Below are 9,885 nucleotides of genomic sequence, written 5' to 3'. Positions count from 1 at the left end.
ACATTTGAAAAATAATAATGTAAAATACATATTTTCGTAATGCTTCATTTTCGAGAGAAAAAATTTAAAAAATGCGGCACGCATACACATCAGACTAGTTCGTTTTCAATTATACATGTTTAAACGTTATTTTCTCGAAAATGAGGCCTTCGACGGAAACATTTTATTTTACATTTCTGTATAATGACCTACTGCTTGTTGCATATTTATAGATAACCTGTACTTAGTCAAGTTAAAGTATACTTGACAACTCGATTTTCTCAGAAACGGAGTGTCACGTGGAAAAATTTTATTCCATATTTTCCACACATCTTTTCACGTAAAATCATTCCCTGTTCGGTTGTACTATGATTACCGCCCCACCGTGTATGTAAACCTTTATATATATATACAAAAAAATATTTGCATGTCACTGTATTGGATTTATGTTGCATATATTTATGTAGTATATAATATATAATAATATATTATATATAATATATAATATATATAATATAAATAATATAATATATAATAGTGTATTATATAATATATTTATATAGTTGCATATATTTTGCATAAGAATTCAAATACTACATGATTCAAGCTACAAAGATGATCCAAGATTAAATGATGGTAAATTATACAATATTACTTATCGATGCAAGAAAAGCACAGATCATTTGGCTGGTGTAATGATAAGGTGTGTTGTATTTAAATATCGACTATGTTCGCTAGACCGAAAGACTAACACGATTTGGACACGATCGCGAGTTCTGGCAGCTAGATTAGCAGATATGCTGTGTAAACATCCACCTAATTATGTGCTACACTATGATCGTACGATACTGTACTCGTTTCCCTCTTGCAAAATGTGTCCATTCGCTCTTCGTGCACATGGCTTACGGTTTAAACAAACGAACAAAATTGGGGAGAGCTAAACTGTGGAGTAAAAGTGTAATACTTCTATAGTGTATCTGTGGATCACAGGTACAGATAATTCTTTTATTTTACTAACAATAAAATCGGATATATATATATATATCGAATCCAATTTGTAGTATAAAATAATTCAATTTATTCATATATTAATTTGTAATATAAAGATATTTACAATTATATTTGTATGGCTGATAAAAATTGTAATTGTCTTTTCTTACAAAATAACACATGCATAATTCATAGTACAACGGGTATTGTAAAACGGATTATAAACTTTTAAATTTTAGCTATAAACTTAATCGCTTTAAAATATTGACCTATATAAAATGAATGAATACTCGTGAATCCAATTTCATAAAAATCGGATATAAGAAATTATTGATAATATTATTGTCTAAAAAGAGATATTGGATGTATGTATTGGATTATATATTCAAATTAATTTTATATGTTCTATCTATCTATAAAAGAATTACTACAACATAAAATATTATATCCAAATTAGAACTTTTTATCGAAATTTATTTAAATGTAGGCAGCGTTAAAGAAGATAATGAACATATAACACATGCAAAATTTCTCAAATTTAAGCTTGAAATATCTTTTAAAAAATATGATTCTATTTAAAAAATTAAAGCTAATCTTCAGTTCTATAAAACACCTCCACTTCTGTACACACACATATATATATATGCACCACATGATCATTTAATACCATCTTCTTTTGTCTTCTTTTCTCTGGCATAAAATTTCTAGTAACTTTTTTCTAGCTTCTATCTTTCCAAAGCTATAGCTTGGCCTAGTTATGTGTATACAGAATTCGGTAAGAAATTGTACGTGAGAATACATTATGTCGCTGTGCAGTGTGTACCTACATACATATTATCTGTACCTCTGCAGATATGTCGCATTATGCACATACCTTACATCCGATTATATGTACAGATATAGGATATGCAGTGGTTGCTGAGTTTAGATAAACCAATGCATTGATTGAATATGCTCGTAAATTCTCTATACCATGAATATTAGTATATATCTAAATATATTTTGTAAATTTCCTACCAATATATGTAAGAAAGTACATGTAGCGATTCATTTTTTGACTTTAATAACAATTTACATTTGACAATTACAATTTAGAAAAATCGCCTCTATAATTTAAGTAGAGCAGATTAAACTCTTCATATATAATGATTCCAGTTTTCACGCAAACTCATTTCATAAATTAACTTCAGCTAACTAAAAAATAAGATTAGTCAATATAAATAAACCTAGATTTATATGCGAATAACACAAATAATAATTAACACGGTTACGGTTTCTGCTTTGTGCCTAATAATATTTGTGAATATATGTATCTACGTTCTTCGTTTCAACCGACTTCTTGCCCTCAATGTTATATGATCTTAAAAAGAAAGCCTTAAGCTAAAGCTAGAAAAGTATGATCACGTAATAATTCTAAAACCAATATGTATCAATTAAGAATCTCAATTCTTACTGTACCCTACTGTACTTAAAAGGATGTTGCGACAAATACCTCCAGCAGGTAAAAATTATTAGGTACTGGAATATTATGCAGTAAACGCATTAATTGTAAATTCATGATTCTTCATACATATATATGGAAAGCATCTTTTCTCGACTTTTAAAGGCAATGTCCTAAATTGTAATTTTCCTCTTTAAAATGTTCGGAGAAACAGCTCCTACTTTTTGTGAGCTATAATTTTAATAAATTCAGTGCCTCAATCAAGCTACTTTCTTTTCCTCAATATTTTTAGGTAAACTAAAAAATAAATATTATATTTTCCTTGTTTTATTCAAGCTTAAACGTCAACAATATCAATTCAATATTGTCTAATATTATCTATTTGATAATAAAGCATCATATATAACAAATTGTTGCCTACTTTTGTTGATTAAGTATGTATCTGTAAGCACTTTTGTATGCAACGAAATAATGTATTATCAGATACTAGTATTTATTGCTATGTAGCATAATCTGTCTTGAACTTTAGACTGCTAGCCACTGCCGGGATAGTAGAAATCGTATTAGAAGTTGTATTTGTATGAATTACTCGGAGTTGAACCACTAGCGTGTGTTTCGGCGTATTATAGACCTCTGGTAGCAAAGTGGGAAGGTTGGCACTACATAAATACTTAACGATATCTAATATAACTCAATTCAAAACAATGAAAAGAAACATGTCCTCAAATGTCTTCTCAATTAATTTAGAAACATTTTGTCACAACAAGCAAAATGTGTATAATTGATATTTTGGAAATAACGTAATATTTTTTCTCAATCCATGGTGATAATTTTGTACAGAGCGATGTCTTCGCTTACTTTGAGTAAATTAAAAAAAGCACCGATAGGAAAGATTGATAAACAACGAAAAAAAATTAACCGGTTTGATGGATTAACGGAAGAAGAAGTGCAAAAGTATACTTTGCCAGATTATTTGGAAATGAATTTAGATATAGTTTTCGTCGGTATAAACCCAAGTTTAATGGCAGCCCATCGTGGTAGATACTACGCTGGTCCAGGTAACCATTTTTATAAACTTTTGCATGAATCAAGACTAACATCTCGATGTTTAAGTTACGAAGAAGATCATAAACTTCTTCAATTTAGAATTGGTTTAACAAACATAGTACCTCGAGCTACAAAGTCTTCTGCTGATTTAAAGCGTACAGAGATCAAAGAGGGTTCTAAAATTGTAGAAGAAAAATTAAAACTTTATAAGCCAAAGATTGCTGTTTTCAATGGCAAATGTATCTATGAAGTATTTGCTAATAAAACAGATAATTTCAATTTTGGATTGCAACCAGAAAAAGTTGATGAAACTGCAATTTGGGTCACTCCATCAAGTAGTGCGCGTTGTGCAAATTTTCCAAGAATGACAGACAAATTACATTTCTTTACTTCCTTGAAAAAATATTTGCAGTTCCTAAAAGGAGAAATCAAAGATATTGATATGAAAGAATTCTTGTTCGAAGGAAAATGCAAACAGTTTATTCCACAAACGTCAAAAATGTGGCGGCGAAAAAATATGTCTACATTCCTACATGGAGGAAGAATTGCTAATAAAGATACAATATGTCTAGATACATCTGATGAAAATGTAGCAATAGCACATAGTACAGAGTTCATTGTAAAGAAACTTGAACCTGATAAAAGTGATAAAACTGATGAAATATTTGATACAGATGAATCTGATTCATCACAAAATTTTGAGGCATGTATTTCTCAAGATATTGTAAAAACATTTTTTGGAAATGATGGAACTTCACAAAAAGAACAATCACTAGCTGTAAAGAATGTAAAAATCAAACAACCCAACAATCAAGCTATGACCAGTGATATAAAAAAATCTAAACGCCAAACAAACAGGAAAGAGAAAAAGATTGTTAAAAGATTTCCTAACAAACCAGTTAGAAGTAAAGATCTTGAAAATAACACTAATGATTTTATAAATTTGATAAAACAAAGACTGATAGGAAAGCTAAACAATTTTGATGAATAGATTGGACGTGTTTTAACTTGTAACATTTGTTATTAGTAGCATACAATTTAATTATAATATAATTTAATATTAGAATAATTCAATAAAAATAGAAATAGGATACAAATGTATATCTCTTGCATGGAAGATTGACATCTTTAAATTTTATATTTTTATAATTATGTTTTGTATAAAACTGAAATTGTGGCAATAATAAAATTTTAGGTAATAAAACTTATCATTATAAAAATATTGAAGACATTATTCTCCATATAAATTTACAGAATATTTTTCTTTTTCAATTATTAATCTTGAAAATAATCAAAATTCAGAATAATATGAAATTTTAATTTATTCAAAATTGAATATACAAATACATATAACCTTTTAGAATATGCAATATAAAACAGGTTTATTAATATTTATATTATATTTTATCCCAAACCATATGTATAACTCAGTTTTAAAGCGAATAAAAATTGGTATAAAAATACTTAATAACAAATACAATTATATATATATATATCTCTCAATATAATAACAAATATATCGTAATACTAATTAACCAATTATATTAATATTACAATTTTGATCTACTAGCTGTTATGAGTGATGTTAATTTTTGAGTGAGCATGATATTTCCAGTGATTTTTATCTTCCTTTGCATGAACGCCATTTGTGGAGTTAATTTACCTAAAGCCTACAAACAAAGTAATTCATACATAGTAATTGAAGTGTATTATCATGAATTGTTTATTATATTTATTATATTAATATTATATTATTCTAAAGAATCATATATTTACTATTTGCATCATGTCCGCATCCTCAAGAGTTAATGTTGCATCAGGCTTGCCTGATTTTGGATTTCCTCTATATACCTCACCTTTTTTCATATCCAAAGCTTTGGAACAATGAGGAAGAATTAAAAATAAAGTGTAGACAATATTAATTAACACAAACAAATGTACTTACTCCATGTTGCTTCAGGCTTTCCTTTTACTAAAATGTGATAAAGAAATATTCCATTGATTTTCTCTACCTGTTCTGGATTTGCTTTTGCATATTCATCCATCATCTTAAATAATACATCACTTTCAAGAGATTCACTGCCAGATAAATGCTTCATTATTGGTTGCATTGATACCGTGCGTTTCAAATCAACATATCCACCTGCAATCGAAAAATTTAAAGCTTAATACATATAGTAATTATACATACTTAACAATTATATTCCAAAAATTATATCACCAAATATACAAATATATAACTTACCTGTTAAAACGGGTAGATTCCCTTCTACAGTAGATGTTTGGAAATGTATTCTATTTCCTTCTTGCCACATATTTGTTTGCAATGTTTGTCCAGGAACTACTGGTTTCACGAAACGTGTCTGCAATGTGTATCAAGGATATGAATTTACATAAAATATTTATTTATTTAACAATAAGAAGAAGCAAAAAGAGCCAGTAAGTTATTGCACATTTAGTGCATCATAGCATTGATTATATAACTATTGATCAACCAACCTTTACAGCCTTAAATAAGTTTTGATCACCGTTAGCGTAAGTTTGAAGAACATGACGAACAGAAAATCCAAGAGAACATAATCCATGTAAGATTGGTTGTTTGAAACCAGCCATCATTGATACATTTGAATCGATATGCAAGGGATTTCTATCACCACTTAATCTGTATAATGCAGCCTGTAAATTGGAACATGATATTTTAAGTAAAGATTAGTAGATACATCGAAATTATAATTACCTTTTACCTGATCATGACTTGTTTGTTGAGTAACCGATGCATCTGGTTGTCGATCAGGAGCATCGATAGTTGGTATAATTTTTGAAGATGATCGTTTTCCTTGAAAGCCTCCAGCTCCTGCTATAAATAATATCATTTGTCCTGTAGATAATTTATCTCCATTGCTAGTATCAAATGTTTCATCTGTAAAAATAAATCAAATTTAGTTAATTTCATTTTACATAGAACAAAATATTATTTGTGAAAATGACGAATTAGCATACTTTGCAGCACAAATACAGCACCCTTTCCCTTATCCAATACATCCACAACTTTGAGACGTATTTCGACCGTAGCTTCCGTTGGTAATTCTTTATGAATTTCGATATATTGCTCCCCATGCAATAACTGAAATTATAGTAAATTCATAAAGATACTAATATACTAAAAATATTATATAAAATAAATTACCTTCATTGGATTTAGTTCAACATTTGGTAAAGATTTTTCTAATATGGAGATATCCGTGGCGGACATTGCATCAAACGTAGTATAAAATGTAGGAAATACAGCAAAATTGCTGTCATTTTCGTACAAATAACGAAAGTCAGCTGGTATCTTAACAGAGGCACCAACTAAAGCATATTTTAATTTTGTGATTATAATTGCCAAAAAATAATGAGTAATGATTAATGATAATTAACAATTAATGTAATTATAATTAAAATTAATAATTATACCTCCTAATGCATATAATATAATGTCCCGGTAATTATAAGTATGTCTAAGGATGCCACAGTCCTAAAAAAGAAAAATTCAAAATAAAATATAATAATATTTAACTTCCAGTTACAAGATAATTGTTTTAACTACCTCTAATCCAGAATTTTCAGAATTTCCAGATTTCATTGTATCAACTGCAACCATAAATTGTCCTGTTACTTCCTGCAAAATGTAGCAATGTAAAAATATCACAAAACAACCATTAAAAAATAAACTTTTTATAAAATGGAAAAAAATATGTACTTCAAGAGAATCAAAATGTTTAGCAGCTGACATATCGGTAACAGCCGACCATTTCTTTTCGACATCTTCGGGAGTGACATTGCTAGATAAATCTTGCCTTAATGTCGATCCTGATGAACGAACTACATGGCCTAAAAGTACATATTAATATATCAACTTATTTGTAATTAATAAAGTTCTGAAATAGAGTACTAAAGTAACTCCAAATTTTTTATTATTTATTCTTTTCATAATCTTCATATCTTTTTCATTAAAAATATTCATATAAATTAAATATCTCAATTTTAACACACTAGTCACTCTGTTGTTTGTACATCTTCAGTTTTCTTTCGTAAAACACAAAAATAAGTACAAAGACTACATTAGCATCACTATAGTAGTGAATACATTAAAAACTAGTTAAATCTATACTTACATTTTCCTGCCCAACCTAATGCAGATTCAATAATAGAGCCATTTTCCATACATTTTTCATGACACAGCCAAACAACTACAGGGGCTATTAATTCAGGTTTTAATTGTTCAAAGAACTCTAGAAAATAAATAAAAGTGATATTAATACATTCAGATGTAATGTGATATATGTAACGTCAAGTATTGTTTTTACCTGGTGGTAAAATATCTTCTGTTAAACGAGAACCAGCTGTTGGTATTATTACATTTGTATGAATGTTTCTCTTTCTGCCTTCAATAGCTAATGTATTACTCAAACCAATAAGACCCATTTTTGCTGCACTATAATTAGCTTGACCAAAGTTTCCATACAAACCACTGTTGCTTGCTGTCATGATGACTCTGCCATAATTTTGTTTAACAAAATAAGGCCAAGCAGCTTGAGTGACTTTAAATGCTCCTTTTAGATGAACACTTTGTACCAAATCTGAAATTAGATATAAATAATTGTAGTTGCAATCTGGAGAAATAGAAATTAAAGTAACAATATATATCGCACATACCCCAATCAGCCTCTGACATTTTAGCAAAAGATCTATCCCTTAAAATTCCAGCATTATTAACAACTACATCTATTCGTCCAAATGCATCAATAGCTGTTTTTACAATTTTTTCTCCATCAAGAACAGAATCATAATTGGCCACTGCTTTTCCACCTATTTACAAAAACACAAATAATAGTTCCTTCTTCAAAGTTATCTAATATATATTGAAATCTTTTATCAACTGCAATTAAAAAGAGAAATTATACAATAAGGAGAATAATGACAAGATTATAAGATATTAATACTTCCTGTCACAGCAATACATAATAGGATAAACTTTCATTTCAAAATTTTAAGATATGCAGATTTATATTAATAATTTACAAAATTGTAATGAAAAATTTATAATAAAAATTTATATCAAGAAATAGATATTCATACGACTAGATTGTGAATATATACATTTTAATTTAAGAATACTAAGCTCTACAGAATGCATACAACGCATAAAAATACATAAAAATTTATAATATTAGTAGATGAAACAAATTCAGGTTCCACTTTTTAATTATGTTCATAGAAATATAAAACTGCATTTAGTTCATCCGCAATCTACTCATACAATTATGAATAGAAAATTAAAAGTACTCAAATAAATTCTGAATGTATTGTTACCATTCTTTTTAATTTCATTGACAACTGAGTCTGCACTTTTTGTACTCTTTCCATCACCGTGTCTACTTCCTCCTAAATCATTTACGACGACACTCGCACCCCTTGAAGCAAAAAGTAAGGCGTATGCACGGCCCAAACCTAAGGACAAATTAAAATATCGCAAAATAAAATTGTATATAAGCAAACTAATCTCTAAAAATTGAAAATAAGAATAATTACCTGCTCCAGCTCCGGTTACAATAACTACGCGATCAACAAAACGTAATTCTTCTGGTTGTTTCATTATGCTAGCTCAAAATTATTTAACTGCTTAAAGTAAACTAGTAAGTGATGACTTTATATATAAATTTCTGCCTTCGTAATGAAACTGCAGAATTAAAGGTAGTTCAAAGTTCGTTACTTTTTAAAATAAATACATACATTACAGTATACACACCGTTCTCCAGATCGTGAGATATAAAGTCCAATATTATCAAGTGATTAAAACCTCTCGTTTCTCTGCATTATCAAAACATACATATATGAAAATACATACTACATATTATCGTTGTGTGAATGGTTACGAATGTATACATATATATTTATAAGACTCGGTACACACGAGTGACACTTTGACACTGCACTCTCATTGCGTTCTGCGTCATATAATGTCTGCTTTTGATGCTTTTAACTTCTAAAACAGCAAAAAATATATAACGCAACGTCAAAAAGTCATTCATCTGTACTGGGCCCTATTCTTAATAAGAAAACAAAGAAAGATATGGTCGTGGAATCGCGTGATAAAATGTCGTTCATGCGCATTCAGCCTTAATGCATATAATCTAATTTTTTAAACGTTACATTTTTTTAATTAAATGTCTATGACTACTAAAACAAAAAATTGCTTAAGATTTATCCGAGCTTAGTATTGATATTATCTAACACGCAATAATGTAAGAGAAAGGTGAAATATAAAATTGTACTCATATATTTCCAATATTTTTAATAGCATTCACTATTTCTAATATATTTCATAATAGCATATAGTATGTAAAATATTATCTAATATTATTTAAAATTATTAGGTTTATTTT

At 28.5% G+C, this 9,885-nt stretch overlaps 2 protein-coding genes across 2 annotated transcripts; one reads left to right on the top strand and one right to left on the bottom strand.

Annotated features, from left to right (window-relative positions):
• The first annotated feature begins 2,879 nt into the window (after nt 1-2,879).
• LOC117163389 (uncharacterized) lies at nt 2,880-4,677 on the top strand. Its single transcript, XM_033345625.2, has one exon. It carries the CDS (start codon nt 3,231-3,233, stop codon nt 4,446-4,448), a length of 1,218 nt encoding a protein of 405 aa, XP_033201516.1. The 5' UTR covers nt 2,880-3,230; the 3' UTR covers nt 4,449-4,677.
• An 84-nt stretch (nt 4,678-4,761) lies between these two features.
• Nucleotides 4,762-9,405, bottom strand: Mfe2 (peroxisomal multifunctional enzyme type 2). Its single transcript, XM_076621270.1, has 17 exons — nt 9,249-9,405; nt 9,032-9,179; nt 8,813-8,950; nt 8,156-8,308; nt 7,807-8,079; nt 7,615-7,731; nt 7,200-7,330; nt 7,047-7,118; nt 6,914-6,974; nt 6,645-6,808; nt 6,458-6,581; nt 6,202-6,377; nt 5,957-6,133; nt 5,703-5,820; nt 5,403-5,600; nt 5,234-5,331; nt 4,762-5,127 (listed from the first exon to the last, which is right to left on the bottom strand). The coding sequence occupies exons 2-17, from the start codon at nt 9,093-9,095 to the stop codon at nt 5,008-5,010; spliced, it is 2,184 nt and encodes a 727-aa protein (XP_076477385.1). The 5' UTR covers nt 9,096-9,179; nt 9,249-9,405; the 3' UTR covers nt 4,762-5,007.
• Between the last annotated feature and the right edge of the window lie 480 nt (nt 9,406-9,885).

This window comes from Bombus vancouverensis, chromosome 9, assembly GCF_051014615.1.
Source record: "Bombus vancouverensis nearcticus chromosome 9, iyBomVanc1_principal, whole genome shotgun sequence".
In the NCBI taxonomy this organism is placed as follows: Eukaryota; Metazoa; Arthropoda; class Insecta; order Hymenoptera; family Apidae; genus Bombus; species Bombus vancouverensis.
The sequence above is the reverse complement of the archived record's forward strand: the minus strand, read 5'-3'. Positions and strand labels throughout refer to the sequence as shown.

Coding starts and splice junctions, on each gene's coding strand:
- LOC117163389 (XM_033345625.2), top strand. CDS start 3,231: ATGGTGATAATTTTGTACAGAGCGATGTCTTCGCTTACTTTGAGTAAA.
- Mfe2 (XM_076621270.1), bottom strand. CDS start 9,095: ATGAAACAACCAGAAGAATTACGTTTTGTTGATCGCGTAGTTATTGTA. Junction 7,331..7,614: donor ATTAGGTTGGGCAGGAAAAT/GTAAGTATAGAT, acceptor ATGTACTTTTAG/GCCATGTAGTTCGTTCATCA. Junction 5,332..5,402: donor AAAGCCTGAAGCAACATGGA/GTAAGTACATTT, acceptor ATTGTTCCAAAG/CTTTGGATATGAAAAAAGGT.